The 17,445-nt window shown below is 36.6% G+C and overlaps 1 protein-coding gene across 1 annotated transcript in view; it reads left to right on the top strand.

Moving 5' to 3' along the window:
- Positions 1-245: 245 nt before the first annotated feature.
- Positions 246-17,445, top strand: part of LOC122091616 (ubiquitin C-terminal hydrolase 13-like) — a 31,826-nt gene continuing 14,626 nt past the window's right edge. Inside the window, exons 1-4 of the mRNA XM_042661632.1 lie at positions 246-518; positions 13,598-13,693; positions 14,675-14,784; positions 15,086-15,159. Of these exons, the coding sequence (XP_042517566.1) occupies positions 246-518; positions 13,598-13,693; positions 14,675-14,784; positions 15,086-15,159 (553 nt within the window). The remainder of the gene's footprint in view (positions 519-13,597; positions 13,694-14,674; positions 14,785-15,085; positions 15,160-17,445) is intronic.

The raw sequence follows: 17,445 nt of genomic DNA, 5'->3' as shown, positions 1-17,445 counted from the left end.
ATGACAAGTCATTTAGAAGAAACTGAAGAAATGTTGGGTGATGTTGCCATTAGTCAACAATCCTATGATGAGCAAATGGACCTTCTCGGAGAAGCAACGGAGGGGACAGATTAGACCAAGAACTTCAGATTCTCTTCAATGCAGTAAAGAAAGTATAGGTAAGATCTCTCGACATTTTTGGAGGCCCACCACCCCAACTCCAAGCCAAGAAGGAGATCTGAAGAGTATGCCAAAGAAGATATCCCATGGTTGGCATCATTACCATCATGAACAGTGATGATGATGATCGGTATCCTACAGATATCATTGTCAAAAAACCTGTAAATGTAACAGAGAACACGAAGCAGGAGGGAGTTCAAGAACAAGTCCTTGGTGGTGGAGCCTTCACGAATAGTGATGATGATGATCGGTATCCTACAGAGATCATTGTCAAAAAGCCTATAAATGTAGTTGAGACAAGATGTAGGAAGGAGTTCAAGAACAAGTCCTTGGTGGTGGAGCAACCAAGAACCAATGGAGTATGGAGTCTCAAAGGCAGAACTAGAGAATCCTGTTTTGACTCAACATAAAAAAGGTTCAGGCCAATATCTCGATCTGTGGATTATTAATGGCTTCCCCCTGGCACCGTGAGGCCGTCCTCAAGTCCCTCACTAATGTGCAAGTGCCTATTGAAATTGATCCGACGCAACTCTCACAAATAGTGAGGGCAACCTATGCAGTGTAGTCCTTAATGTTTCAGACTCTGAGTTGCTCGCCAAGGGAATCCGACACAATAAGGCTTTGCATATAACAATGGAATGTCATGACAAGATTGTCCCATAGGTTCTGATTGACAATGGGTCTACCTTAAATGTGTTACCTTTGAGGTTAGCTTCAAGCATCTATTTGAATATAGAGAACCAAAAGGTGCGAGCTTATGACAACACTAGAAGAGAGATCCTCGGAGTCCTCACGATAGGCTGTCATGATTGCCCTAGTGAAGTTTGACATTGACTTTTAGGTGATAGATATCTCGGCATCCTTCAACATGCTTCTGGGCAGGCTATGGATACATCAGGCAAAGGCAATGTCCTCTAGTATGCACCAGAAAGTGAAATTCATACATTAGGGGAAGATGATAACAATTTCAGGGGATCCCGAGCTACTTAATACCTAGAAAACATTGAAAAAGGGGAAGAATAGGAGAATGAAGTCCAACTCAGCATATTTGAGATCGAAGGGACATGTGCTTTTCTTAGCAAGGGAGCTGTTGAAGAAAGCATCCCAGCAAACTATGAGGTAGTCTAGAGTCCTTCGGTTAGTCGCATGATGAAAAATATGCAATATTTTTGGATAATGGGACTTGGTAAGTATCACCAAGATATGTCAAAATTCCCAAAGATAGTCGAAAGCAAAAAAGCAGAGGAGGTTTCAGATATGTTCCTCCATCATGACAAAGCAAGGGAAAAGGATGCAACAAGGAAGAAGGCCAAAAATAAGAAGAAGGTCACAAAGTGTTGAGAATGACTTGAAGAATTGTAGCTTCTTACTACCCCACCCTCAATGGATAATTTGTGAGGGAAGGAGAAGATTTTCCATTTTGTGGAAATGTCGAGCCATTGTTTGATGAGACCGTTGCTAATATGCAATCGGGATTCAAGGTTTTCTTTCAGGATGAGTTCGACTAGGTCACCCACGGGTTAGAAGAACTCTGGATCGGGGAGAACAATAAGGAAAGCTATATCACCAGCATATCTTAGATAGTAGTGATTGAAGATGAGGAATCCTCTTACAGCCCAACTACTTTGACTCATCCAAAGGAGACAACAAATCCTTGGATTCTTATAAAGAGGGAATGGGAAATAAAAGTAAAACTTGTCTGGAGCTTACACCTGCCTAAGGACCTAAGGAATCATAATTGCTCATTCTTACTAGGAATACGTGCATAGGAATTGCGTGAGCTCAAGCCCAAACCTTCCAAGGAAGAAGCACTTATGCCAAAGAAAGAAGAGTAAGAAGAATGATTATTTGCGTACATTGTGCTAAAACCAACTGCAACTGGAAGACCCGGAGTGGCGAACAGAGATGTGATCAAGGGAATGGAATGGTTTCAAATGATTGATTGGAAAAGCTTGAAGTCATCGAGAAAGGGCTAAGTAGCCTCAGGTAAGATTCACCTCTCAGGAAGTTTGGCTTCAGGGAACACGAGATCAACCAGTTCATCTTTGTGACCAAGCAGCCTTAAGTGAAAGAAAGCGACCATGGAACTATGAAAAAAGTTGCAATGCCCGTCCTTGAAGGAGAAGAAGGCCCGTTGTTGCACCTGCTTATTCAGTAAGCCAGTGAACCACTTTTGAATTGGATAAGCATTGGAGACAACTTCAAGTTTATTCATGCTCTTGAGTCAACCGGTCTGAATTCCACATATGAAAGCACCAAGTTTTTCATCAAGTCTGTTACTGAGTCACATGTTGTTATCGATAACATTCTTGTATTTCCTTTCAATGAAAAATCGGAGTTCATTTATCTTGAGTCTGTTACTCCTTTTTTTAACATCAATAAAATCTCTGATTGCGAGTATGATTTGCCTCATTTTTTTGATAATGATCCTAATAAGTATCGTAACTTAATTAAACAATGCAAACCAAAGAAAGTCCAACCCATCCATTCGGAACCTCGACAGTAGCTTGTTAACCCACCAAAAAAAGGCACCGGATCTAGGCCTAGGCTGCTTTTGGTGGCCTGTTTCTAGTGGTCAAGATAGCTTGTTGTCTTGATAGCTTGCTATCCCATGGTTGGTCTCACACGGGTGGTTGCCCTCGGACATGCTCAAGGTTATTCGACAAATTTATGATACATGCCAGAATTCAAGTGTGGGGAGTCAGGTCACTTACCCTCTGGGATCGGAAGGTATGAATCCCCTTCAGTTAGATAGGTATGCGATGCATGAACATGTGGGGTCATCTCTACCCTTTCAGCAATGTGTAGTTGTGAGCCAAAACCTTATCGTACTTTCGATCTCCAATCCGAGGCCTGTCACAATAGTTTCAAATTAGACCGGATTAGGGCACGGGTGTAACACGCAGGGGTGCATACAAGGTTGGGGTGCATGTGCAAGGCAGGGGCACGTGAGAGGCACGTAGGGGCATGCAGGCACGCGAGGGCAGGCAGGCACGTGGGGGCGCTTAAGAGGCACGTGGGTGCACTACTGAGGAATGCAGGTGCATGCACGAGGCACACGATGGTGCACATAAGGCATGAGGGGCCGTGTAGACATGCGGGGGCACACGCGAGGCACGTGGGGCACCTGGACGAGGCAGGTATGGTTGTGTGTATGGTATGCAGGGCTGTGCATGTGGGGTAGGCAGGGCAATGCACATGGGGCTGGAAGGGCTGTGTGTACGGCACGCAGGGTTATGCACCTGGGATAGGCAAGATTACGCTTGCACGAAGTGTGATTTTCTGGTAATGATTACGGGAGATCCGACAATCCAATTTTAACGTACCATATATCGTTGGAATCATGATTCTGAGTACTATCCATCCGTATGGTCATTCTGACTGGATTTTTTCATATATTAGAAGTGATAATTGGACCCTTCTTTTCTTTCATGCGGGATTTCTGGGATCCTTAGGTGAGTATGAAATATTCATGGTTTAGGTTACTTCAGTCAACTATCATCTCTATTAATTGAAAGTGAGAGGTCATGTCCATGATCCATATGTCATCATAGCCAGAGGAGGGTGATAAAATTGGATGTCTACAAAATGCCCCTCTTTAGCTGAGGCCTGTGCCAACAGCTAAAGGGCAAAGAAAAGAACGACCACATTTTGTCACCTAGAGTAATGTATTACCATCATCTTGCTCATCAATGACAGAGTTGAAAATGCAACAGATAATATCTCTTAACTACTTTAAAGTTTAGGATCTTACTTGGGTCGTCGATTGTTGGAAAGGATACCTACGTCATTAATTTAGGAATAGACTAATGCCCTCGAGAGGTAAAAATTGGTTCTACCCTAGACAATGAAGAGGCATCATAAATGATCAGTCTCTTTAAGGAGTTCATAGAAGTCTATGCCGGGTCATGCGATGACATACCTGGGATTGATCCCAACATTGTGCAACACCTTTTGCCGATCTACCTTGATGCAAAGCCGGCCAAACAAAGGCCAAGGAGAATGCATCCCAAATGGAGTGAGAAAATCAGGGAAGAAGTAATGAAGCAATGGAGTGCTGGATAGCTCCAGTTCCCAAGAAAGACGGAAGGGTACACATGTGTGTCAATTTCTGAGATCTCAACATGGTTAGCCTAAAAAATGATTTCCCGTTGCCTCTCATTGATGTACTCGTCAACTACATGGTCGGGCATGCTTTATTTTCATTCATAGACTGGTTCTTAAGGTACAACTAGGTGAGAATGCACCTAGAATATAGAGGAAAGACAACATTCACCACTCCTTGGGCAACCAATTGTTACAAGGTGATGCCATTTGGACTAAAGAATGTGGGGGCAACTTATCAAAGAGCAACTACAACTATCCTACATGACATGATAGTGAAGTCTATGGACTTACGGGGGCATAACCCCACTCTGAGGAAATTCTTTGAAAGAATCAAGAAGTACCAATTGAGGCTGAATCCCCATAAATGCGTATTCAGAGCAACGACAGGGAAATTGTTAAGGTTCCTTGTGAGTGAAAGAGGCATTGAAGTCAACCCCATCAAAATCAAGGCAATCCAAGAAATGCCCACACTCCATATTGAGAAGAAATACGAGGACTTCTGGGTGATATTCAATACATCAACCGATTAATAAGAAGGAAGAATGTGTGATAATTTGGCCATGTGCTGAAGATTGGGTTATCTTTTTTTGACAATTGGCTTACAGTTATGACAACTTTCACAAAAGAGAGACAAGAAAGATAAGTCGGGAGCAGTTATCAGAAATTGTATGTTTGAAATTTGGGGAGCTATTTAAGGGAGACACTTAAGTAATGTGAAGAGATTGAACAACTGATACACAAAACCACTCAAATGTTATTTCTTTTTAAAGATACAAGTAGATTTAAATTCAGTTTCTTTTTATCTTATCTTTATCATCTTTTTTAAGAGTTTTAATGTTTTGAAAACTCAGTAGTTGTAGTTTGTAGGTTTTTTTTTTTTTTTTTGGGATAAAATTCTAAGTTTATTTTTCTATTCTCAAGTTCATTGTTGAATCTTAAAACTGTGGTGAATCAAAGTGCTTTGAGCAACTAAGACATAAAAGAGAAACTCATGTCATTTGAGGACTGAATTCCTTTATGGCGTACCAGGGCATCTGATGCGCATCTAATGGTAATGGTAAAATACGTTTAAACATGAAATCCAGGACCGCACATAAATAAAGCATTTCTAAACATTAAATGCACGCTAGACCATAGTTAGCAATTCGGCCGAATAATTCGCGAATTATTCGGCCGAACCGAATTTTAAAGAATTTTATCAAAAATTCGGACCGAATCCGAATTAAAAATAAAATTCTTTAAAATTCGCGACTTTTTCAAAAATGAATATAATTCTCGAATAATTCGGACCGAATCCGAATTAAACCGAATTATTCGGTCCATTTAAACATTATTTANACATTATTTAAAAAAAAAACCAAAAATAAAAAATAAAAAAATAAAAAAAATCAATTTTTTTAAAAAAAAAACCCCAATAAGATTTTTTGACCGCTTTTTTGACCGAATCCTTAAATTAATCGTCCGAATTATTCCGAATAATTCTCCATCCGAATAATTCCCGAATCCGAATTTGCTAACTATGGTCCAACCCATCTAAAGCCAGATTGGGCCAATCGATCATATATCAACCTAACATAGCTCACACTTGCAAAATAGGACTGTTAGGAGGATACCAACTCTAGACTCCTAGTTCCACTTCTTGTGCTCCCATATTATTAAACCTCCTTTATTCTCCCAAATGTGAAATGAGACCACCAAAGAACGACAAGTCAATGAAGAGACCTTGGAAGAATACAAGGCAAGGATTGTCATATATAGGCCCAAATCGGTTGGTTTTAGCCTTCTCATTTTTAAAAAATATATATATTTTTTTTATGATTTTACCCTTGACATGATACCAAAAAACTGACTATTAAACCAAATTCAAGTTTAAAACTCATGTAATTAACTTCTTCTAGTTAACCCAAGAAAAAAGTGAGATATTTTTGCAAGAAATCTCATTCAATTAAATACTATAGATTAAGATAAGCCGCCAAATGAATTGATTATTGAGCCCTATGAGGTAGGAAACTCTCATATAAATCTTTAAAGAAATGAATTGATCCACTTATTCCAGCCGGGGAGAACAAGCCATTTGACATGGAGACTTTATGGTCACTAATGTGAATAATGACATTAATGTGAATATTGGAAATAGTATTATATATGTGATCCAGAAAAGATTTTATTAAACGCCATTTGGTTCAAGAACTCTCCCAAGAACAGTTCAGAACATGTTTACTAACGCCTAAGATAGAAACATTACTAAATGCAGCATTAATATGTGTAGCTGTCTTTGAGTCCCCTTCCTTAATCGCTTTTATACACTGTCTTTAATCTCGCAATGATGCGAACATGCATCAAATAAAGCGTTTTTTTTTTCTTAGTCATGTATTAAAAACATTATTCATATTAATTGTTTGAAAACATGAGAATAAAATAGATAAATTTTTAAATCGAAATAATGAAACAAATGAAAGATTGTAGTTAAATCACTTTATTCCCCCAAGTAAGGAAATTTCCAGCCCAAGAACAAAACGAATAGAAAATTGTAATTAAATCGAAACCTGGAGTTTAAAATTAAATAAGAAATGCATATCACTTTGTATATCATTCTTTTTAGTTCTTATATTAATATAAATATATAATTCTTTCATTTAAAAATAATAAATATTAAATAATTAAAATTATTTAATGAACTAGTATAATACTTTTCAGTTACATTTCTTTTATTTCTTCTTTGAAAGCAACACAAAATTTATTGAATGAGAACTTGTAACTATCATGGACTTTGATAGATTGTCAAAGGGTGATGCTGAACTTGGCTTTGATATAAATTTTTTGTTTTAGGATGGTTTGATATACAATCAATTATGTTGTTTTTTTATTTATTTTCTTCAACTCATTGGGTAGTGCGACGTCATCTCTTATACCAATTTTTTTGTCTTTAGGCTGAAACGCTAATCACTATGCCAAAAGCTATAGCTATTACTGAGGACACAAGTTTATTGTCATCTTCTAATGACATTCGTTGACTTCAAATATCAAGTAACTCACAGAGAATATCTAAACAGAGTTTACTGAGAAATTCAACAGTTATACAAACTTACTTGAACCCTTAAATGTTTTTACTAGATCTTCTGATATTATTCCATTAAAAAAAAATCTAAAATTTTGTTGCCTTTTAAAAAGCAAAATATTAAACATAAGAGAAAACAATACAATGTATTAGCTTATACAAATATTCATTGTCTATCTCAATCCAATATTGTCAGTAGTGTGTAGTTGTCTTTGAGTTCATTTCCTCTATACATTGTCTTTAATCTCACAATGGTATAAACATGCATGAAATAAAGTGTCCCATAGTTTCTATAAGTAAATGAATCAGGCATTGCGGGGGCCAAAAAGTGGATGTAATAAAAACCAATCATAAAAGTGTTTTTTTTTTTTTTAATCATGTGTTGCATATTGGTTGTCCTTGTTGGAAACCTTGGCCATGTGTCAATGATGAGGTGGTCAGAGGTGATGTCGTGGTTGTGTATGAGCACTGAGTTATATTGATAGTGCTCAGAGATGTGTCACACATTGCATGTGTGAAAGTGTAAGTAGTGGATAAAGGACCTTTCATTAAAAGGGAAGAAACCATTATTTTATACAATGGCAGCATATTTGAGGGTATTTTTAGAAAATCTAGATGAAAAATTTAGAACAAGACATGTGCAATTCATATCCTTGACCTAAGAGTCTATCATAATTGGAATGATCTCGATCGGATATCGAAGTAAAAAGATACGACATGTTCTTTAGGCTAACGTGTAAGCTGAAAAAAACAATATCTTGCCCATTAGTTAGGTTCAATCCCATTATTTATTTATTTATTTATGCATTACATCTAGGTTGAAGGTATAAACATAAGAAATATAATTCTTTAAGTCTTCTATCTATAGGAAAAAGAATAGGTTCAATCGGAGTTTGGACCATAGAGATATGATTTTTTTCATATGATCACTCTGAAATAGAGCCAACACAGTTTCTCATTATGATTTCAGTTCACATGACTTTGAGTTGATTTTTGAGATATTTTGAAGATGAACTAGAGGAATGATATCTACAAAGTTGTAGATATTTGAATTTACTTTTAAAATCAACAAGAATCGATTCATTTGAAGTTATATATAAAAAGTTATGACTCCCATACTGAAGTAAGGTCAATATGCCATAGTAGATTTCAATCTGAGCCGGGTGGTTAAACTTACACGATTTTGGGGCTTTTGTTGGACCTTCTTAAGTGGATTTTGGGGATTTATTTTATAACTTATTGAAGAACAAAAAGAAAAAAAGCCCTAGGAGAGAGAAGAGGAGAAAAGAGAAAAAGAAGCCAAGTGTTTGTATACTCTCATGCCTAAATCTTCAGAAAACCCTTTGTTTAAAGAATTTTGTGTATTGAACGCTTTAATACCATTGCCACCAAGCTTGAGGGGGGTAGAAATCGTCTGAAATTCTCATCTCGTACAATTCCATACAATTTCACCCTAAACGGCTGACACGTATAATATTCCATATCTACGGTTCAGATTAATCAACCATAACACAAGACGGTTTTTTCACTGGTTTAACATTGTATTATGGTTGATTAATCTAAACCGTAGATATGGAATATTACACATGTCAGCCGTTTAGGGTGGAATTGTACAAGATGAGAATTTCAGACGATTTCTACCCTAAGAATCCATTAAAGGTAACATTGAAAGTTGGAGAGGGTTTTTCAAAGGTACCAATGGGTTTTGGTGGTTTTTGGTTGGGACAAAAGTGAGATGGTTATTAGTAACAAAGTAATAAAAGTGAGGTTTCTATATAATCAGCTTATGAGATGAACATCTATTTTTCTTTCTAAGGGATAGGAGGTGTTACAAAAATAACCTTAATTTTATTTCAAGGAAGGGTCCATATTTCAAAGCACCTTAAACCCATATCAATGGTAAAATTCCAAAGATTGTCCTAATTGAAGGATCTTAACCTCTTAATTAGTTCTATCAATTTGGAAGGTCAAAATGATACAACTATGGTCTCTTTTATTTCTTTCTAAAAGCCTTGAATTTAATGATTCTTTTTTTACCGAGTTTTTCTCAATGGCTATCATTGCACCTAAATGGATGCCAAGGAACGTTGAAAGGCATTTTGGATCTTCAACATAATTGGGAAGTAATGAAGAACTTAGATTTCTCGAAGGCTTATCCTTCCTCTACATTATCTTTTTTTTTTTTTTTTCCAAGAGATTTCAACATATGATCATTCACTACTTAATAGGGTATAATTTGAAAAATAAATAGACTTTTTCTTTCACATAGATTAATGTACATATTACCATATAAGCTCCCCCATCCCCTCCAAAAAAAAAAAAAAGTCATTGAAAAAAATCTTCCCAAAATCCACAACAGTATTGAATGCCTTATAACTAATGTATTTATATAAAATTATGGATTTGGAGATCATTTCCTATGTTTATTGATTTTGAGGATAGTATTGGTTAAAAAAAATTCAACAATAAAATGACAAGAAAAAAAAAAAAAAAAAAGACTAGGGGGAGTCCACTCTATATATTAGTGCATACCCAAGAAGATGCCTTGGTTGTTTCTTCTCATGTAATTAATCTTCTTGGGTTTATTCTCTAATCCTTTCTAAGAGTGATCCATTCATTTTTTACATAAAAGAAAAAAGGGGTTTAGAGATCCCATTCCTTGTCCTTCCAAACCATATATACCAACCTTCAAGGAAGCAACTTTCTTCCATGGGAGATGCCTCTTTAATCTATAAATAAGTATTTATTTAACTTATTATCATCATTTGTCTAATTTCGCCTATGAAGATGTAACCATACCCTTATCTCGAGTTTGGGGTCGTTACAGATAGTGATAGGAAGTTGTTGGAATACTTGCTGAATAGTGATTTAGGAAGGACAAAAACTAGGAAAAGAGGAAAGGAGGAGACATAACCTAAGGCTTCACTACCTATGGCCTGCGGAAAGGCTTGACCACCAGTCCCAAACCGAAGATTCAACACCTTGGATTGCCCATTTGCTTTAAGACAATGGTTGTGACTGATTCACCATTGTACACACACTCACATAGAACTGGTTTTGCAAAACATCCAAATCTTGGATTGTAGCATTGCTCTTTATTTTGAAATAAGTAATGAAGTGGTTAAAAGAATAGAAACCCCAATATACATGGGAAGTTCACTACAAGAAAAATGGTCAATGGCGGTACTTGAGTGGAGGCCTTTAGCGGCGTTTCCTACAAGTGCCATTAAATATTAACATGGTGTTTTCCAGCAAAAGCCGTCTTATATAACACAATAGGCGGCATTTTGTATACAACGCACTGTAAATAATATACAACTGCATTTCTTCAACTAACCAGATTAGTTAAAGAAAAAACCATAATTAATAAAAATAAAAAAATATATTAGAATTAAAATTTGAACCTCATAAAAGTTGTGATTATATAGATTTCTCAGATATAGATTCAATTCAGTAGCTTCAGCACAGTTGTATTTTGGCAATTTATTCGCTTCCTTATCTGTGATAAAAAAATAAACTAATTGTGTGTGTGCGTAAGAGAGAGAGGGAGAAAGAGATGTTTCTATACATTTGAATACGGAAGTGAAGAGAACGATTTGTGGAAAGAGTGTGATCCAATTTTTTAGATTTTCCCCCACTGCCTTCATTGCTTTACACATTGCACTTCTAATCTAGTTACAGCACATTTGAGCATTATATAAAGCATCACGTATATTCTATATGTAAATGATTCGGTCATCTTGGGTTTTAAAAATATGATGAAATGGAATACACTTTTCTAAGCGTGATTATGGAACCTTGTCAGGAAAGCATTAAACATGATAATTGTTTGCAAATAAGAAAAAAAAAAAAAAATATATATATATATATATATGTAGACAATAATTTACGAGGAAAGTTAAGTTCATACCTATACTCACACAACAACCTAAAATCATCTAGTTGCAACAAGAAATGAAATTTTTTACCGAAAGATCGGAACAGAAAGAAGATCATTTCTATTTTGGAATCTGGAGTTAAAATTTTAAAAATAAATGTTAGAAAATAAATATAATTTAACAAATTAGCATAACAATTTATATTTGCCTTTTTTATTCGAAAGCTTCACAAATTTAATTTACTTAGAACTTGTGATGACCACACACTTTGATAGATTGTCATTTTCTATTGACAATAATTTATTTTGAATTTCAAATAACCCTTATAGATTATCCAAACATAGTTTACTAAGAAGGTCAGTAGCTATGACAGGAATGGTTGAATTTTTGTTTGTCTTCATCAAATCACCTGATTTCATTCCATTCAAATACTTATCTAGATTCTTTCCCTTTGGAAGAACAAACTGTGAAACTTCATTAGAAACAACAAAGTGTATCAGTTTATGAAAATATTTACTCTGTCTCATTAAGATAATTCTAATAGTTGATAATGCCAAGCCAAGTTTTTGCATAACCATCATCACATTTAAATGTGTGGAAATTTGCTGGACTTTTAAAATCCTTTTGCTCAGTTTGCGACATTACCTGATACAGCCAAATTGATCTCTCAGTGGGGAAAGGACACGTGTCGCCCCCGTGACATGTGTCGCCCCGTGACACGTGTCACCCACCAGATAAGGATTCCAAGGATTCAATCACGCTCGATCACGTCGTTTGCATGAAGGGAATATTCCCCACAAGAAGGACGGCCGTATTCGAGAAGGACAGAGGGAGAGGCAAGGAAAAACCCTAGACCCGAGGAACCATAAAAGGGGGCCGAGAAGAAGAAGAAGGTAAGCATTCAGACCCTCACCATTACTCCCTTACTGAAAACTGTGCGGCTGACCCTAACTTGAGCGTCGGAGGACTAACCCCGGACAAAGCTCCGGGCCTCTGCCGTCTGTGCTTGTGCAGGACCAACTCACGGGGTTTTTGGCAGCAACATAACCCATCCGTGAGACAATGGGCTACTAACTGCATATATTCCGAATTTCACTGTAAATTTTGGGATGTTCTCATATCCTAAAAAATTAAAAGAAAATAGATAAATGTAATTTTCTATCTAAATCATTTATCTTTACAATTATCATTAAAATGAAAGTAAATGCAATTTTTTATGCACTGAATAAAGTAAATTAAAAGGAAACATACAATTGGCAATCAATTCAACAAACCAAAATTGTAAATCAAAAAAGGGAAAAAATTTGTCCAAATTTTTACCTTGAGTTGAATAATACCAAACCCACCTTGTATTATCATCATAGTCAGTGTGTCCTTGAAGAGTTTCCAACAATTAGGGATGTTAATGGGTTTTCCTTCATTTTCTTTCCTTCTCACAAACTTTTGGTTTGTTCCAACAATTAGGGATGAATATTCAATGAACTAAATCTATTAAGTGTAGTTTGACATTATAGACTCTAGGTGTAATTAGGCCATGCGCTGTCCTTCCTAGATAAAACACATGGGAGAGTGAAATACAACGGTGCTGAACCTATTGAGTTGATTCTATATTTGAGAAATCTATATAATCACAACATTTATGAGGTTCAAATTTTATTTTTAATAGTTTTTTTATTTTAATTAACTATGATTTTTGTTTCTTTAACTAATTAGATATATTTTTTTTCCAGTTGAATATTGAAAAAAAAAAAATCTGATTAGTTAAAGAAAAAAATCATAATTAATTAAAATAAAAAAACTGTTAAAATTAAAATGTAAACCTCATAAAGGTTGTGATTATACAGATTTCTCAGATATAGAGTCAATTCCGTAGGTTCAGCATAGTTATATTTTGGCAATTTATTCGCTTATCTATCTATGACAAAAAATAAACCAATTGTGTGTGTGTGAAAGAGAGAAAAAGATGTTTCTATACATTCGAACACAGAAGTGAAGGGTGCGATTTATGAAAATAATGTGGGTCAATTCTTTAAATCTACCCCCACCGTCTTCATTACTTTACACACTACTTTTCTAATCTGGTTATAATACATTTGAGCATTATATAAAGCATCACGTAGATTCTGTATGTAAATGATTCCGTTATCTAAGGTTTTAAAAATATAATTAAATAGAAAATGCTTTTCTAAACGTGATTATGGAACCCTGTCAGGAAAGCATTAAGCATGTTAATTGTTTGCAAATAAGTATATATATATATACACTAGCAAAAATACACAAACATAGATCGCACCCTTCGCTTCCGTGTTCCCATTTATAAAAACATATCTCTCTCTCTCTCACACACACAATTGGTTTATTTTTAGAGGAAATGATGTTAATTTGATTTCTCCAGGATGCTACGAAAGGAGTCCTGTTCACTGACTTCCCTCCTGTCCTTCAGCTTCTGCTCAAACGGTTTGATTATAAATGTGGGAGCTGTACGATGAAGGTTAGAAGTATGCTACCTTTATTCCACATCGTGATTTGTTTTGTATTATTGCTACACATTTTCCCCTGTTTGTATTTGCTTTATTTGTATTGTTTTGCTCAAAGTGAAATTGGAAGGGAACAAATTGTCTGAATGTAATTATGGTTTAGGTTATGAACTCTGTTTTTTAATGGAGAGAGAATTTAAGAGCTTCCACTATGCGAAGTCATACATAATTCAATATTAAACTAGGAACGGCTTATATCAAACCCATAGGTTGCTAATTAGAATTTGGAGATACAAATTTAACGTGAAATGAATTATTTGAATGCTACAAAAATCTTCGAGTGTGTTGCAATATGTAGAACTGTATTACTCATTAGATGCCCGGATTCTCCTCACTATTTTTTAATTGAACTTTATAATATCATATAATGTCTCTTTGAAATGCTGCATTGAACCTTGCAACTATAGTCACCAACTTTGCCAATGTCCACTGTAAGTCATTGCTGTGTATAGTAGTGTTGGGGCTGCTGTTCTTTTGGTTGAAGCTTTGTATTTAGGTTTTTTTTTGGGGAAAGGGGGGGGGGGTTAGGAGGATGTTGCTTCCTATTTATGGCTGGCACAGAATCTTTTATGGCACTGCCACCTTGTTATTCTTCCTCATTTGGGAAACTTTAAGTGCCTATGGAGACCTAATGGGGTTAACTGGAAAAACTATGATTCAAGTCAAATTTCAGATTGTTGTTTTATATACCGGTTAATGACCCTTTTTAAATACTGCATTTTTTGTAAGCTGTTGGGTCGCTTCTTTTGGTCTTTTGTTTGGTTGAACTATTATATTATTTTGCTTTTTTACGCTATCATCTGAACTTTTTTTTCTTGATTATAAGTTATAACAGTATCCGAATTTCTTTAGCTGGGAGGATAATTTCACCCCCTGTATTCATTCGATATTCTCTTCTGAAAAATGGTTTAATTTATTGGATTTTATTGTTATAGATAAATGATCATTATGTTTATCCTCTGCAATTGGACCTTGATCGAGATAATGGAAAATATTTGTCCCCTGAAGCAGAGAAGAGAGTTCGCAACCTTTATACACTTCACAGGTATCAGTTATCAGGATTTACACTGTCTGGATACAACCATTAAAATATTGGTCTTCTTCTGAGTGATATTATTGGGTTGTTGAAATTCCTCATTAAACAAATTTCTTGCTTGATTGTTGTTTGATGAGTAGCTTTGGATTTACCCAGTCTAACTATATCTTTTTCTTACTGTATTATATTCAATGGTAGGATTAGTTCTTATGCTTTGATGTTATGAACAAAAGTTATGCGGCTTTACTTTAAGGACTTGCATTATATTTTCCCTTCATCCCGCCCCTTACTTATCCATTTTTGTTTGCAGTGTTTTGGTTCACAGTGATGGGGGGCATTGTGGACCTTATTATGCTTTTATCGGGCCAACGCTCTCTGATCAATATGGTGTGTATAATAACCTTGAAATGGTGGTGTTTGTAAGCATTGAACTTTTTTTAAATTTTAAGAGTATTGCTGGGACTCGAATAGAGGCTTTCATAATATACTGCTGTGTGTTAAATTGTAAGTGTTTTGTGTAGATTAGGAGACTTGTATGAACGAATTGTGCTTGATTGTGGGTGATACTGAACCTATCTATATTCTGCCAACTTTTGGCACTTGTATGAAAAGACTATGTTGTCATGGGTGGTATTTATCCATATTGGCTCCGAGGAGCAAAGGCCTGCTATACACCGTAATGCCAGGGGTTTTCAATACCTCCCTTGCTGGACTGCTAAGATCACAGGAACAAAACTAGAAAAGAAGAAAGAAGGAGAAAGGAAGATTGGAGAAGAGGGGAGATAGAGAGGTCGCAGGGAAGAAGAAGGGGGGGTTGTCTTGCTGGACAAGGAGGGAATGAGAGAGAGAAGGGGAAAAGAAGAGATACTCCAAGAAGAAGGAAAGGGGGGGTTCTCACAGAGAAGGGAGGGAAGGGGAGGGGAGGGGAGAGAGAGAGCAGCCGCACAGGCCTTTAACAACTTAAATTCATTCTTCATTAATTAATTGAAAATTATTGTAGCCCATGGCCTTACATAAGTAGGAAAAGAGTTACTAAAAAAGAAAAATGCTAACTAGTAAATTGATCTAACATAAAAGAAGCTTCCTAATTTAAAATTTAATAAAATAGAAACACAATAAAATTAAAACTGAAAAGTTCTACTTACCTAATAGCTACCCCAAAATAACCTAAAGTAAAAGATAACAAATATTCTCAAATAAAAATAAAATCCTAGAATATTCTATTAATCTTGAACCCAAATTTATAACTTGGAACCCAAATTGGATCTGGGTCTTGGTCCGAGTTCTGGAGTAGGTTTGGGTCGATCCATCGGAGCATCGTTGCATCAACTCCCTTGTTGTTTAGAAAAACTCGTCCACGAGTTTTATAGAAGGAGAGAATCAACACCACTCGATCAGCATCCTCGATCAATGGCTCCAAAGGGGTAAAGATCCAGAGCACCTTGCGATCAACGGTTACGATTTTATGATGATCGTCAACAAATGATATGACTTTGATCGGAATCGGATGGTGAGGCTTCACAAATGAGATTGGGCCATCGATCAGTTCTTCAGAAGCATCCTTCATCGGATAGTCCTGTTCATCTTCAACATCGACAACAAAGCTTGACGTAATGGTCTCTAGATGGGGGCACGGTTCTCGAGGTATTGTCACAATGTCATGAATAACATGACCTTGCTGTCTGCCAGGTTTCCGAATACGTGACTCTAGGGCATCAAGTCTTGTGTTAATGTCCTGGAGGGTAATAGCTTGGGCTTCCCTTTCCATCCTATATGCTTCCCTTTGTACCCTATATGCTTCCCTTTGTATCCTATATGCTTCCCTTTCTTCTTGAAAAGCTCTAACCATCTCCAACATCTCTTCATTCTGTCGAAGTAATTGAGTCCACAGTTCAGATGAGGGGGTGGTGTAAGCAACTATTGGAGTAAACAAGTTGACAAGAAATTTCCTCTGATACCAGATAATGGGGGGGTTCAATAATCCCTTGCTGAACTGCTAAGATCGTAGGAACAGAACCAGAAAAGAAGAGAAAACAAGGAGAAAGAAAGACATGAGAAGAGAGATCGCAGGGAAGAGGGCAGGGAGAGTGATCACACAGAGATTAGAGGGGGAAAGAGGTTTGAGGTCTTCTTCCTTGAGACTCTCTAGTGGCGGAAAACCAGGAACTTTTCAGTTCGATCCAGCAAATGAACCCATTAGCCCAACTTCTTGGGATTTTCAGATTTGAACTCCCAACCCCTTGTACTCCGAAACCCACACAAGGATCACTGGTAGTAGTAATCCAGAAAAGTGAATAAGACCACTGAAGCAAGGCCTGGCGGAAGTCTTAGAACAGCTTAGTTGCAGGTCAAGGTTTTCCACGTTTGGTGCAGTATTAAGAACTTATATGAAGGGGTTTTGATTGCCTAGGAGAGGGCTTCCTTCGCTCAAAATCTTAGCCCAAACAGATTGAGGGAGAGGCAGATTACCCCACTTGATTAGGGCAGCAGTTGTCGCCCAGGAACAGAGGACTGGTAACAGTAGAAACAGAAAATAGAGAAGAGAAATAGCAGTAGCAGATCGATGGGAGAGGGGAAGAAGAAAGAAAAAGAGAGATAGAGAGACCGCATGGGAAGAAGAAGAAAGTTTAGGGAGGGAGATCGCACAGAGAAGAAGAAGGGGGGGGGGGG

The sequence above is a fragment of the Macadamia integrifolia genome, chromosome 10 (assembly GCF_013358625.1).
Source record: "Macadamia integrifolia cultivar HAES 741 chromosome 10, SCU_Mint_v3, whole genome shotgun sequence".
Lineage (NCBI taxonomy): Eukaryota > Viridiplantae > Streptophyta > Magnoliopsida > Proteales > Proteaceae > Macadamia > Macadamia integrifolia.
The sequence above is the reverse complement of the archived record's forward strand: the minus strand, read 5'-3'. Positions and strand labels throughout refer to the sequence as shown.